At 41.0% G+C, this 15,952-nt stretch overlaps 1 protein-coding gene and 1 long non-coding RNA gene across 2 annotated transcripts in view; both read right to left on the reverse strand.

The window, feature by feature from the left end:
- Positions 1–631: 631 nt before the first annotated feature.
- On the reverse strand, positions 632–1,626 carry LOC117528263. The gene is made up of 2 exons (XR_004565718.1): positions 1,404–1,626; positions 632–1,248 (listed from the first exon to the last, which is right to left on the reverse strand). It is a non-coding gene; the product is annotated as an uncharacterized LOC117528263 (long non-coding RNA).
- Positions 1,627–2,173: 547 nt separating this feature from the next.
- mmd2a (monocyte to macrophage differentiation-associated 2a) overlaps positions 2,174–15,952 on the reverse strand; it is a 42,030-nt gene continuing 28,251 nt past the window's right edge. The window contains exons 3-7 of the mRNA XM_034190867.1: positions 15,372–15,532; positions 15,177–15,251; positions 14,994–15,095; positions 14,795–14,864; positions 2,174–3,286 (exon numbers count right to left, since the gene is read on the reverse strand). Of these exons, the coding sequence (XP_034046758.1) occupies positions 3,086–3,286; positions 14,795–14,864; positions 14,994–15,095; positions 15,177–15,251; positions 15,372–15,532 (609 nt within the window). The 3' untranslated portion in view covers positions 2,174–3,085. The remainder of the gene's footprint in view (positions 3,287–14,794; positions 14,865–14,993; positions 15,096–15,176; positions 15,252–15,371; positions 15,533–15,952) is intronic.

Genomic DNA, 15,952 nt, shown 5'->3' on the forward strand with positions numbered 1-15,952 from the left:
ACTGGTGAAGGGATAATGCAGTTTGTCATGTCACCACTAGATGATGCTAAGTCCAACGAAGTGTAGCTTTAAGATAAGCTATGTTCAACATCTGGCAGCAGAAGTTTGACACCAAACTTCTATTTGTGAAAGGAAGTGTTGCTTCCTGGTGGTGAAGAATATTAAAATCAAACTGGACCGCAGGTTTCACTATTTAAATGTAGTTGGTGGTTACAAGGTGGATTAGTGGTTAGCACTGTTGCTTCACAATGAGAAGGTCATGGGATCGATTTCCACCTGTGGTGTTTGCGTGGGTTCCTCCCACATCCAAAGATATGCAGGTTAGGTGAATTGGAAACTTTAAATTGTCTGTAGGTGTGCATGCAGGTGTGAATCTGTTTGTCTGTATGTGGCCCTGCAACAGACTGGCGTCCTGCCCACGGTGTAACCGCCTCACGCTCTATGACTGCTGATATAGGTTCCATCCCCCTGCAACCTGATCTTGGATAAGCGGTTGAAGATGTGTGTGTGTGTGTTGGTTTGAATACAAAGGAATGCCTGTGTGGAAAGAGCTGTATCCTTTGGTCTAGCAGTTTTGCAAGTCATTTGTATATGAACAAACAAAAGGGTACAGACAGAGAGCATGTTTTCATTTTCACTGAATAGGTTTTTCAAGTATATGCTGTCCAAGCGTGTAATCATCAGTGTTTTGATGGGCTCAACTGAAAATTCATGCAATGTGTCACAAGATAACACAAGTCACCAGGTGTCGTAAATACAGCTTCAGACCAGCTGATCCATTAATGTGCCTGGAAAGGGGCTGCTGGTTGCCTCGCCCCCTCACTAGAATGCCCACTGTAAGGATCTGTACCGCCTGCCAGATCTGCTCTGCACATGCACACATTTGAAAAATTTAACAGCCAGTTGAAACAACTACATACTTTATGTTTAAGTGGTTTACAGCAAGATTCTGTTTTGCTAAGAAATACTCATTAAGGCAACGTTGCTAATCCAAAACCATCTGTGCGCACACGTAGAACTGATCTGGCAGGTGGTATGGATCTGGTACTAGTACTGACAGCCACCTCTCCAGGTCAGAGTATATGAAAGTCCAGATATGGTTTCCTCTGGCAGTATGGAGAACCAAACATGAATTAAGACAAATAAATACATAAATGTATAAATGCATTTATGTTTTACCTTTTTATATATTTGTTTATACTTTAATACGTGTATGACTTGCATTCAAAAAATATCTGACCTTATTTTCTCCCACTCAAACACCTGATGCGTGCGATTTGTCGTTTGTTAGGGAGATGTAGGAAACCAACTACCGCATGCATAAATTTTTTTCCCACCTGCACCAGTCAGCCTTAGAGTGAAAACGTGCACTGAGCAGCCATCAGATTCTCTTTTGTTATAACATGACGTTATGACTTGAGCAAAGGTATTGCATCAAGTTTGGCCAAAAGCTTGGTGATACCCAAGATTCAGCAGGCTTTGGGCGATGATGTCATAAGCATAACACAAATAAACGAGTGGCATAACCACTTCAAAAATGAGCGACCCATCAGTGGAGAGTGAAGCAAGTTCTGGTAGGCCATCCACAAGCCGAAATGACCAAGTGATTGACAGAATACGCACTTTGGTCACCTGTGGACGAGGTGGGGATAAGCACAGGTTCGGTACACTGACGGAGGATTTGGGCATGCAGAGAGCGTCAGCCAAATTTGTACTGAAGCTTCTAATGGTGGAGCAGAAGCAACTGTGTCTGCAAGTCTTCCAGGACATGCTGAAATGTGCAAATAGCGACCCCGACTTCCTGAACACGTCATCACTGGTGATGAGACATGGGTTTATGGGTACTACCCGGAAACCAAATTTCAATCCCCGCAATGGAAACATCCAACATCACAGAGACCAAAGAAAGCACGGCACGTGCACAACAATATCAAAGCCATGCTGACCGTTTTCTGTGACTCCTGTGGGATGATGCATCATGAGTTTGCACTAGAAGGCAAAGATATTAATAGTATTATCAGGAGGTCCTACATTGACTTGGTGATGCTGTGTGCCGCAAATGACCAGATCTGTAGCCAGCAAAAAGTTATCAGCTCCATTGTGACAATGAACCTGCCCATTCTGCTCAGCTGATTCAGACTATCCTGGCCAAATAACACTCCTGTGATTTGTTAGGTTCCCTACTCCAATGACATGGCTCCCTCTGATTTTTGGCTGTTCCCCAACATCAAAATAACACTAAAAGGGACTCAGTTTGAGTCATGAGAAGACATCATACAGAACACTACAGCCCAGCTGGACACCATTCCAAAAGAGAACCTTCAGAAATACTTCCATTAATGGCAGAATTGCTGGGAGAAGTATGTGCAGTCCCAAGGAGACTGCTTCAAAAGAGGATTTGGATTTCAGACCTCCAGGTGAGTAACTGTATTTTTCACTGCCAAATGTTGGATACTCTTTGAACGCACATCACATTTATATTTTTATTCTTGTATTTATATACATGTAGTTATACTTTTGTGCCTTTATTTAGACTTAATTCATGTTTGGTCCTCTGAAGGATATATAAATAAATGAATAAATACAAAAATGTGTGAGGTGGGCAGTGCTACTAGCAGCCTGGAATTTGATTGTCGACATACTGTAGTAATGTCCAGCACAAAAAGTAAACAGAATACGTTTGACCACTTGGACAGAACTTTAGGATCATCTAACATGAAATCTTAGCTATTCCACTATTAAACAGTAGATTACGATTGTTCACAACATGACCCCTTTAAATGTGATTTATTTGTTGAAGTTTGAAACGCTTAATGATAGTAAGCCTCTTTTACAACCAATTCAGAATCCTATTTTGCATATTTGTGGTTCTATCTCTGTAGAATTATCAGTCAGTGTACATTTGGTCCAGTCAGACAGTGGTTGGTCTCAGGATTTTAGGTTTCATTCGATCCAGATCTGCCATCGTCAAACCAGCTCATTATTCAATATTCAACTCGGACAGTCAGTTAACTGGTGATCATCTCCTGCAGACGTTTCTGAGTGGTGTCAGATACCAAGTGTGGATCTGTGTGACAGCGGTTAGTCACCTTGATGTCTGCAGCAGTGGCCCCGGGAGGTACAGATACCTCCATATGGCGTAATAATGAATTCCTGCTCCAAATGCAACGAAAAGATGCCAGATAGCATGAGCAAATGGGACGAGGCCATCACTCTTGAAGAAGACCACGCCCACCATGTAGAAGACCCCTCCGACTGCCAGCTCACACACACCTGTACGTTCCACCTGGAACGTAAGTTCAATACAACATGATTACAAAGCTTTAGAATTCATATGTACTGGTGCAAACATTTTCCTGAGAAGAATCCCTAAGAAGTTACTAGAGATCTTAACCAGCCTGTACATTCGTAGATACTGTGAAAGCTGCATGGAGCGGAGGGAGGGACTGAGTTTTTTGCAGTGGAAACTGGCGTTCATGTGGGATGTGTTCTGTTCAGTGACTGCATGGACTGGGTGTTGGATAGAGTTGTGGAAACCAGTGACTTAGGTGCTTTTGTTGGAGAGGAATGGTTTACTGAGTTTGACTTCAAGGATGAAGCTATGATCAATGAATACCCTCTGATTCCAGCACTTGAAAACCTGAGTTTGGGATTGTGCTGGATCAAAACAAAGATCTAGGCTTTTAACGACTTCATGGGCTGACTCGCCCATCAAAAATGTATCTGTATGTAGTGAAAGTGTCGAACTTGCAGAAATATTCACTTATCTCGGCAGTAACATTGATTAGATTAGATAGAACTTTATTGATACTTGGGAAGACTCCCTCAGGGAAACAGAAGCTCCAGCAGCATTGTATAGCAGCACACAGGGTAAGAAGCACACAGAGTATCAAAAGTGAAAGTACACAAAGACATACATGTCTTTGTGTCCTCTGCCTTTGACGCTGGGAGGTGCCTAGGAAGAGCTTTTGGAGTCATGAGGCTGCTAGACAAAGGTGTTTGGCGATGCAGATTAAAGCCCGACCAATATATCAGCCGGCCGATATCATCAGCCGATATAAACCCTTTTCAAAGTACTCACTATCGGCCGCAATTTTGCAGATAGAATGCCGGTAATTTCTCATAAACAGAACAGTTACTGAAATAATGTTTGTGTCGGCAATGTAAAATGTCCTTGCACCGTTTGTCCAGTAGATGGAGCTCTGACTCCATTCAACTGAGAGCTGCTTACACCCCTGCTTAAATGTGTTCATCACCGGTCCCTGTAGTTCGCCGTCACACTGCACTGATCGTCTGACAAAAGCGTACAAGTAAATTTATAAGGATGTTGTTTGTAATAACTTTGCGATTACATTCACCCCACATTTCTCCCATTTCAGTTCAACTCAGTTTGATTAACTCAGTTTATGTATAATGTGTCAAATGTGCTTCATTGAGTCGGTCATGCTTTTTATTAAGCTCACGTTGTGTAGACCTTATGTCTAGCATGAAAAACTTTCTTTTACTCCTAAGAGGTTGAAACATTCAGATTCACTGGCTGTCTGGAAGGATTCTGGGAATTACTGCCGTTCGCCATTAAACCTTTGGGGCCGACGCCGTCGTATATGACGGCTGGGGCCAAGCTTTACTAAATTGTAAATAACTTCTTAATGATATGAGATAGAAACTTACTCTTTTTTTGCTGAAAAGTTAACTCCGTGGACTTTCAATCCACCGTCTGCCATCTTGGTACTCCTCATAGAAGATGTGTGGTGACGTGCACAATGTGAGTGTCCAATCGGAATTGGTTCTCCGTCACAGGGTTTTCCAAAATCCAACTGTAAGGCAGATTTACCTCACGTGATATGGCAAAGATCGTTTTCAGGAGTAATATCTTACTAGTTGGCCTGTTTGAATAGCCCCCTAACTGCTGCAATTGCATTTTTGCATTTTTTGAACTTGAAAATTCTTCTCTGTTATAAAGTTAATCAATATGAGGACAAAGCTTCAGCTTTTAGCTCATACCTTTTTTGTTAAGGGTCCAAAAAAGAACATTTTATTCATTTTATTCAAACATATCGGCTGATTGGGGCGCTAGCGAGCCTGTGATGGAGTAAGCTGTGTTTCTTGGAGGCTCCCGCTAATTACTGCTAAAAAGTTCCAAACATTAATTTTCCGATCTACAATCGCGTATTTCTCTGTATCAGAGAAATTTGAGAGGTCGTCGTTACATCAGTCCTTTTTTTTACGACTGAAATGGCACACAGTTTAAGAAAATACAAGTACACCGGATCCGCTGGTTCCAGGCCTGAGCCGGCCTCGGGAAAAAGTGCTGAGGCCACACCGCTAACCATGCCTGCTAATCTGGCTGAAACTGCTAGCCTGGCCATGGCTCCAGACCCGGGTGAAGAACAGATCATTATCAGTGATTTGAAATCCCAACTTCTTGTGTCACTCAAATAGGACATTTCCGCTGTGATTAAAGAGGAACTTAGAAAGGTACTCGCGGAAGATTTTGGCGCTATAAGAGAAGAACTGCAAACGATAAGGAGCGAGATTGTTAACTGTAAGGAGACGACGAGCAGGGAAGTGGCCCAGGTGAAAATGCAGGTGAAGGATATTGAGGATGGGCTTTCTACCTGGAGCGATGAAGTGTCCACCCTGCAAACTACAGTAGAGGGCCTGAAAAAGGAACTGAACGATCTGAGAGGCAAATGTGACGGACTTGAGGGGAGAATGAGGAGATGTAATATCCGCATAGTGGAGATTCAAGAATCCCCAGACTCCAGTACCACCACAGCTGTGTCCAAGTTACTGAATGAAGTGCTGAACATGGGAAAGAATATTGTCATCGATCGCTCACACAGAACCAGTGGGCCAAGACAGCCTGGTGGAAGGCCGCGAGCCATCATCGCAAAGTTGCATTACTATCAGGACTGCGTGGAAGTGTTACGTCGCGCTCGCACACAAGCCCCACTGCATCATCAGGGAAAACCTGTTGCCATCTTCCCCGACTTCACCGCGGCAGTATCTCGGGCCCGTGCAGCCTTCACTGAGGCCCGGAAACTTCTTAGTGATCAACCAGGTGTCCGGTTCGGCATCCTGTTTCCAGCTCGGCTCCGCATTACGCACAACGGGGAGGAGCAGGAGTTTGTAGATGCCGCACTCGCCATGGAGTACATCAAGAAACATGTGATTAAAGCCTGAGCACCAGAGAATTTGCTACGGGAGCGACGTGATTTCACCACTTCTTAATTTGCTATACCAAGACTGAGTGACAACGCTGTAACACGGTAATATCCGTAACTTGTATTTTCTAGAGATTTCATTTACAACGGAGATGTGATTGGATGTTAAATTGACCTGCTCTGATCTTTATACCCATAAGTTGCAGTATTCCTTTTATTCATTTACAGATTTAAAATTCCCTTTACTGCATAAAGTACTGTAGGTTGAATTGTAGATTTAGCAGGAGCCTTCTCTTTTCCTGGCTTGAAGTCTGCCAAATAAGCACCAGATGTGTGGATTTATATTGTGTAAGTGGTTCTGTAGTCATCATGTTCTGTTTGATGACAGAGTTCTGAAGGTGGGAGGGTTGGGGTTGTACCAGACAGGTTTATTTTGTTTTTGTTTTGAGATGAATGTTTGTTTCCCTTTGTTTTTGTCACTTTTATGCATATTACAAACATGGCCTGCTTAAATACTGGTCTCTCCGTTAACATTGTAAGCTGGAACGTGAAATCTATGAACCACCCAATTAAACGAAGCAAGGTTCTTACTCATTTATATAAACTCAAGGTTGATATAGGGTTTCGTAAGGAAACACATCTGCGAATTTCTGACCACTGTAAAATAAAAAAAAGATGGGTGGGGCAAGTATTCCACTCTAAATTTAATTCTAAGGCGAGGGGGGCTGCAATTATCGTAAATAAATCATTACCTCTAGTGGTATCAAGGGTTGATGCAGATGCAGGCGGGTGTTATATTATTGTTGTAGGCCAATTGTACAGGTTCCCTCTAGTTTTGGCAAATGTTTACGCTCCTAACTGGGATGATGCGAACTTTTTCAATAATCTCTTTTCACGACTTCCAAATATGGCATCTCATAATATTATCTTTGGGGGGGATCTAAACTGTGTTTTATTAACTCTGGATTGCAGCACTCAGACGGTGGGACAAATGTCAAAATCAGCACGTGCAGTTCACTCTTTCCTTGATACCTATGAGCTTGTAGATGTTAGGAGATTTAAAAATCCCACCTCAAAAAAAATACTCCTTTTTTTCTAATGTTCATAAATCTTTTTCTCGAATTGACTATATATTTTTGGACAAAAAACTACTACCTTTAGTCAAGGACTGTGACTACAAGGCTATGGTTATCTCTGATCACTCCCCTATGGTTCTTTCAGTGCAGTTTCCGAATGCCCACTCTAACTATCGGCCATGGCGATTAAACCCACTGCTGCTTGCAGATGAAGAATTCACAAACTTTATACAAACTCAAATCCAATTATTTGGTGACGTAAATCAAACTCCAGATGTGTCTCACTCAACTGTTTTGGAGTCACTCAAAGCATATTTGAGGGGCCAAATAATTTCGTTCTGAGCGAAACAAAGACACATCGCAAATGAGCGCCTCAATAAAATTGCTGATCAAATTGTTAAACTGGATCAAGCATATACCCATTCACCTACCCCCACATTATATAAAAACAGGCTAGAGCTGCAAACAGAATATAATCTTCTATGGTAAATGGACTGCATTTATATAGCGCTTTTCCATCTGCATCAGATGCTCAAAGCCTTTACAATTATCCCTCACATTCATACAAGGCACTCACTACACACCGGGAGCAATAGGGGATTAAAGGCCTTGCCCAAGGGCCCTTAGTGATTTTCCAGTCAGGCGGGGATTTGAACCCATGATCTTCTGGACTCAAGCCCAACACCTTAACGACTAGACCATCACCTCCCCTTCTATCCACAAAACAGGCTGAATTTCTTCTATAAACGAGCTCTGTTAGAAAAGTATCGAACCTTTTTATTTTTTGCAATAACCTTATGGATTTGAATCACGTGTGCTTGCTTGAACCTTCGTGCGCATGCATGAGTTTTTTCACGCCTGTCGGTTGCGTCGTTCGCCTGTGAGCACGCTTTGAGTGAGCACTTGTCCTCCCCCCTCGTCGGATTTTCATTGTGAGGAAAATGTCTGAACGGCTGGAGCAGCGCTGCATCAAATTTTTCCATAAACTGTGAGAGACAGCCAGGTGGACACCATTCAGAAAATTCAGATGGCTTTCAGGGACGATTTTATGGGCATCACACAGATTAAGGAGTGGTACAGCCGGTTTAAAGACGGCGCACAATGGCAGAGGGCGTGCTGCGCTCCGAGCGGTGATCGATAGGCTGCGGCCGTCTTTAATCTGGTTGTAATGCTCCTTAATCTGTGTGATGCCCATAAGATCTTCACCGAAAGCCATCTGAAGTTTCCGAATGGTTTCCACCTGGCTGTCTCTCACAGTTTCTGAAAAAATTTTGATGCAGTAAAGCGGCAGTCGCTCAGCCATTTTCCTGACAATAAAAATCCGCTGAGGGGGCTGGACCACTCCTCCCACAAAGCGTGCTCACAGGCGAATGACGCAACTGACAGGCGTGAAAAAACTCACGCATGCGCACGAAGGTTCAAGCTTGGCTGATGCAATCACACATGATTCAAATCCATAAGGTTATTGCAAAAAATAAAAAGGTCCAATACTTTTCTAACAGACCTCGTAAATCACAAAGTTGCCCATATGAACATGGAGAGAGGACAGGTTGACTATTGGCTCAACAGTTACGACAGAGAACAGCCAATCAAACCATACCAGAAATAAAACATGATCAAAAATGATCAAATGATCAAGGGTTAAGGTATTATATTCCTCTCCCCTAGCGGCAGTTTGCACTAATAACAATTTATCCCAGTATTTTCAACTTCAGCGTGGGACAAGGCAGGGATGCCCGCTGTCACCACTTCTTTTTGCTCTGGTGATTGAACCGCTTGCCATTGCGTTGAGACAGCGTACTGATATTTTAGGCATACATTGTGGAGTCACAGAACATAAGGTCTCGCTATATGCTGATGATATGCTCCTGTTTATTTCTAATCCATCCGAATGTCTTCCAAAAGTTTTAGATTTACTTGAGGACTTTGGAGCAATATCTGGGTATAAAGTGAACTACGAAAAAAGTGAAGTGATGCCGTGTGGTAAAAAGACTGGGAACATGTCAGCAATATTTGCCCCTTTTAAACCTAGTTACAATAAGTTCAAATATCTAGGAATATGGATTACACAGAATCATAAAGAGTTGTATAAATGCAATTATCAAGTGCTGCTTTCAAAGATGAAACAGGATTTTGAAAGATGGGAGTTGTTTTCCCTCTCGCTCGGTGGTAGAATAAACATTATTAAAATGACAGTCGTTCCCAAATTTTTATATTTATCCCAAAGTTTACCTATTTTTCTAACAAAATCTTTTTTCACTAATATAAATCGCCTAATATCCTCTTTTATTTGGAATAAGAAACCGCCAAGACTAAAGCAAAGTGTATTACAAAAACCTCGGAGCGCGGGTGGCATGGCGCTCCCAAACTTCTTATTTTATTATTGGGCCTCCAATATCAGGGCAATGTTGCACTGGATTCAAGGTAATGATGACCTACCATCATGGGCAGTATTGGAGAAAATGTCTGTTAAACATGTCATTATGGTCCTTACTTTGTACGAGATTGCCGCTTTCAAGACCTATTTCCCACTTTACATCTAATCCACTTGTTATTCATTCACTCAAACTGTGGTACCAATTCAGAAGGCACTTTGAATTGTCTGAACTTTCTCTACTGGTGCCTCCTCAAAGACATTGCATGTTTCCAGCATCATTGACAGATGACGCATTCAACATATGGATGAACTGTGGAATAACCTCAATGTACAAACTCCACAGTGACAATGTCTTCAGCTCTTTTGAACAACTGGTCTTTAAATTTGGCCTACCAAGGCCACATTTTTACAGGTACCTGCAGCTTAGAAATTTCATTTCATGTAATACAGCCTCCTTCCCATCCTGCCCTGCACCAACCCTTTTGGATGACATATTTAAGCTAAAACCAAATGCCAAACGCATCATAAGTACTTCATATAAACTGCTTAACAGATACAAGATGACTACATTACAGTCACTTAAGTGCAAATGGGAGGAAGAGTTAACTAAACAGATTTCTGACGAGACCTGGGGAAGCATTATTGAGAGAATTTTCTCTTCATCCATTTGTCTTAGGCATATTGTGATTCAATTCAAAGTGGTGCACCGCCTCCACTGGTCTAAAACCAGACTAAGTAAGATTAGAGTCGGGCTTGACCCTACTTGCGATCGCTGTAAGCAAGAACCTGCCTCTCTATTGCACATGTTTTGGACTTGTTCAAAAATACAAAATTTTTGGAGCTGTATATTTGATGTATTCTCCAAGATAAGTGGTAAACCACTGGCTCCTTGCCCATTTGTTGGAATCTTCGGAGTAACTAATAGTTTACGGCTCACTGAGGCACAGACTAATCTAGTGGCCTTCTGCACACTATTAGCCCGAATGAGAATTTTGTTAAATTGGAAAGAGCCATAACCTCCTGTATTTGGACTTTGGGTTAAGGATATCTTGTATTACATTCAACTGAAGAAGATCAGATATACAACAAGAGGTTCATTCCAAAAATTTTATAAAATCTGGAATCCCTTTATTACAGTTTTTCAAGCGATGGAAGCAAACCAAATTGCATGAAATGTAACGGGGGAATGACATGTCTGTGTGCTACATATGACATATGAATCGGTGGTATGGTTGTATTTCACTCCATTAATGTATCTTATTTCTGTGATTTAACTGTGTGGTTTTCTTTTTTTAAACTTCTTCATTTTATTATTTATATATGCATATATACTATTATTATTTCATTTATTTATTTGTTTATACCATTCTTATACCTGTCTGGCACGGGGTTATATGTTGCGGGGTTTGTTTGGGGTGAGTTGTTTAGGGGAAAAAAAGAACAAATGTCTGAAAAATTTTGTGTGGCATTGTTGTAAAAATATTTCCAATAAATAAACTTTGTTTAAAAAAAAAAAATATCGGCTGATTTATCGGCTATCGGCAAATCAGCCGATTTAAATATTGTTATCGGCATCGGCCTCACAAAATCCATATCGGTCGGGCTCTAATGCAGATATCTTCACCGGAGAATGAAGGACCAAGTCTTTAGGGTCCTGGCACTGCCTGACACTAGCCAGTGACCAAAAGTGACGTCTGGATGTCAAACGAGTATTTATTTAGAGAGACTTAGATGAGGAGTATCACTTGCATTATGACAGAGCGTCTACTACGATATTTTGTCCATGTGGAGTGTTTCCTGTGCATGATCCAGTACATAGGTCGAAAGGACACCCACGTTTCACCTGGCTGTAGCAGATAGATGGTTATTTTAGATACGTGGGGATGGACTGGTTGACTGCCTGGGTGTTTGCCATCCAGGACCAAAGACGGTTTTGTAGTGTTGTGGATGTGGTGAAGTGCAGCACCAGTGCATGCTCTCAGACATAACTTGCCACATTTTGCAAACTGCTGCCTCACAGTGAGAAGGTCCAAGGTTCGAATCAGACCTGGGCCTTTCTTTGTGGAGTTTGCATGTTGTCACCATGTTTGCGTGGTTTCCCTCTGGGTGCTCTGGCTTCCTCTCACCTCCAAAGGTTAGGTGATGCAGGTTAGGTGAGCCTGTCTGTATGTGGTGGCGCTGTGATAGACTAACAGCCTGTCAAGGGTGGAATCCACCTCTCACCCAGTGACAGCTAGGACAGGCTCCAGCCCCCTGCCTGCCACCCTCACATAAAATACATACTGCAACATGTAAATATATTACAGTATATATGGATTTCAGGATAAAAGATGCATGAAAGGAAGAATAGCTGTATGGGAGAGTGGAAATGTGTGAAAGGAACAAAATTTGAATGGGAGAAAATGAATATGTATATAATAGGAACCAAATATGCTTGAGAGAGGGATTATACATGTGATATAGACAAAATATGTGCAAGATGAAAAATTTATGTGAGAGGTACAAAATGTGTTTGTCAGAAAGACAATGTGTATGCAACATGCACAAAATATGTAGTTGAGAGGGAGAGGTAAATAAAAATGAAGAGGTACAAAATTTGTATGTGAGAGGTAGAGTATATGTATGTATGTATGCCACTGAGTGAAAATGTGTATTTCAGAGGTACAAATTTGTTGTGGAAAAGATGGAACGTGTACAGTAGTGTTCAGAATAATAGTAGTGCTATGTGACTAAAAAGATTAATCCAGGTTTTGAGTATATTTCTTATTGTTACATGGGAAACAAGGTACCAGTAGATTCAGTAGATTCTCACAAATCCAACAAGACCAAGCATTCATGATATGCACACTCTTAAGGCTATGAAACTGGGCTATTAGTAAAAAAAAAAAAAAAGTAGAAAAGGGGGTGTTCACAATAATAGTAGGCATTCAGTCAGTGAGTTCGTCAATTTTGTGGAACAGGTGTGAATCAGGTGTCCCCTATTTATGGATGAAGCCAGCACCTGTTGAACATGCTTTTCTCTTTGAAAGCCTGAGGAAAATGGGACGTTCAAGACATTGTTCAGAGGAACAGCATAGTTTGATTAAAAAGCTGATTGGAGACAACAACAAACGAAATCTGATTGATTGACTGATTGATTGGAGAGGGGAAAACTTACGCATGTGCAAAAAATTATAGGCTGTTCATCTACAATGATCTCCAATGCTTTAAAATGGACAAAAAACCAGGGACGTGTGGAAGAAAACGGAAAACAACCATCAAAACTGATAGAAGAATAACCAGAATGGCAAAGGCTCACCCATTGATCAGCTCCAGGATGATCAAAGACAGTCTGGAGTTACCTGTAAGTGCTGTGACAGTTAGAAGACGCCTGTGTGAAGCTAATTTATTTGCAAGAATCCCCCGCAAAGTCCCTTTGTTAAATAAAAGACATGCAGAAGAGGTTACAATTTGCCAAAGAACACATCAACTGGCCTAAAGAGAAATGGAGGAATATTTTGTGGACTGATGAGAGTAAAATTGTTCTTTTTGGGTCCAAGGGCCGCAGACAGTTTGTGAGATGACCCCCAAACTCTGAATTCAAGCCACAGTTCACAGTGAAGACAGTGAAGCATGGTGGTGCAAGCATCATGATATGGGCATGTTTCTCCTACTATGGTGTTGGGCCTATATATCGCATACCAGGTATCATGGATCAGTCTGGATATGTCAAAATACTTGAAGAGGTCATGTTGCCTTATGCTGAAGAGGACATGCCCTTGAAATGGGTGTTTCAACAAGACAATGACCCCAAACACACTAGTAAATGAGCAAAATCTTGGTTCCAAATCAACAAAATTAATGCCTCGCAGATGTGAAGAAATCATGAAAAACTGTGGTTAAACAACTAAATACTAGTTTAGTGATTCACAGGATTGCTAAAAAAAAAAGCAGTATGAACATAATAGTTTTGAGTTTGTAGTGTCAACAGCAGATGCTACTATTATTGTGAACACCCCCTTTTCTACTTTTCTTTACTAATAGCCCAATTTCATAGCCTTAAGAGTGTGCATATCATGAATGCTTGGTCTTGTTGGATTTGTGAGAAACTACTGAATCTACTGGTACCTTGTTTCCCATGTAACAATAAGAAATATACTCAAAACCTGGATTAATCTTTTTAGTCACATAGCACTACTATTATTCTGAACACTACTGTATGTGACAGACAAATATATGTATGTGAGACTGCCAAAATTTGTATGTCAGGAGAACAATATATGCATTTGACAGGGACATATTTTGTAACTGAGAGAGGAAGCACTTATGTTTGTGATATGGATAAAATTTGTATGTGAGAAGACAAATTTACGTATGTGACAAGACAAATATACGTATATATGTATGTGAGACTGCCAAAATATGTATGTCAGAAGAATAATGTATGCATTTGACAGGGACAAATTTGTACGTGAGAGAGGAGGTACTTATGTGTGTGATATGGATAAAATTTGTACGTGAGAAGACAAATATATGTATGTATGTGAGACTGCCAAAATATGTATGTGTGAAGAAAAATATATGCATTTGACAGAGACAAAGTTTGTACGTGAGAGAGGAAGTACTTATGTGTGATATGGAAAAAATTTGTATGTGAGAAGACAAATATACGTATACATGTATGTGAGACTGCCAAAATATGTATGTCAGAAGAATAATGTATGCATTTGACAGGGACAAAGTTTGTAACAGAGAGGAAATTCTTGTGTGTGTGATATGGATAAAATTTGTATGTGAGAAGACAAATATATGTATGTATGTGAGACTGCCAAAATATGTATGTGTGAAGAACAATATATGCATTTGACAGGGACAAAGTTTGTAACTGAGAGAGGAAATACTTGTGTGTGTGATATGGATCAAATTTGTATGTGTGAAGAATAATATATGCATTTGAAAGGGAAAAAGTTTGTAAGTGACAGAGGAAATCCTTATGTGTGTGATACGGACAGAATTTGTATGTAAGAAGACAAATATGTATATTAGTTATACATTTGACAGGGACAAAGTTTGTATGTGACAGAAGAAATACTTATGTGTGATATGGATAATAATGAATGTGAGAGAAAGAACATGTGCAACCAAAAATGAATGATGTTTTGCATATCCTGTCATATGTTGTGTTTGATTCTCACCATAGAGAGAATAGCCAGTGCAGGCACAGCGCCCATGGTCATGTAGCCCAGCAGCTCCACCAGCTTATACCTGCAGGTAGAAAACTGGGACATGAAGAGAGAACACCTCAAATTTTATTTGTTCAATCTGATGCTGTGTGATTGTTTGTTTCTGCATCAAAGCCTTTGGAAGAGGAGGTAAGAATCCAGATTGTGTTACCTCTCGTGGTAAAAGAAGACATACATGGATCCAACACATGCCATGACCCAGATCAGCCAGCGCATGTGACTCGCCCACGGCCCTAGTTCCCTCAGCATCAACCTGGAGAAACACACCAACTGTGAATCACTGCAGTATATTTACTACAGCCACAGTGTGGGACTCAAACATACAACCACCCACCAGGGAGAGTAGGATGAAGCAATGAAGAAGTAAATGGCCATTCTGTCACACATGTGGAAACTCTGCTCCACCTTTCTGTACACAGAAGAAACATGTCCGATTCAGAAGTACGGGCCAGCGCTCCACTGAGTACCATTCTAGATGACATACTGTATTAAACAGCACACACACACACACACACACACACACACACACCGGAGGTGGCTGATTTTCCACGTGGCAGTGTGGAAGAGTGTTGAGGTGACAAATAGTCCAGTGAGGCCAATCCCATAGAGCCACGCGGCGACACAATGCCATTGGTCCACAGACAGGAAGTAAAGCACAGACCCGCCCACCAGACTCGGGAGGATCCAGAACTACAAAATCAGGAGAGATATACACAAAATACAAATATTAAAAAGGAAGGGCACTCAGTGGAGTGCACACACCCACCTTCTACAGGCAAGTGGATTAGAAGTTTAAAATAATTCACTTGTTTGAAACATTAAATTCAACAACTGTTTCAGAAACAGGGTACTTTCAAAACACTAAATGAAGCAATGAATTCATAAAACACAAAATGCAACAATTGCTTCAAAAATGAGGCACTGTTTCCAAACACTGGAAAACACCAAATCAAAAACTGCTCTAGAAAACAAATCAATGTTTCGAAACACTACATAGAAACATTATTTCATAAAAGGGTGACTACTGCACAAATTTATTCAAATATGATTAACTGTTTCGAAAATACTAAATGAAGCAAGGGCTTCATACAATGACACAGTTTCAAAACA

This window comes from Thalassophryne amazonica, chromosome 16 (genome assembly GCF_902500255.1).
Source record: "Thalassophryne amazonica chromosome 16, fThaAma1.1, whole genome shotgun sequence".
NCBI lineage: Eukaryota > Metazoa > Chordata > Actinopteri > Batrachoidiformes > Batrachoididae > Thalassophryne > Thalassophryne amazonica.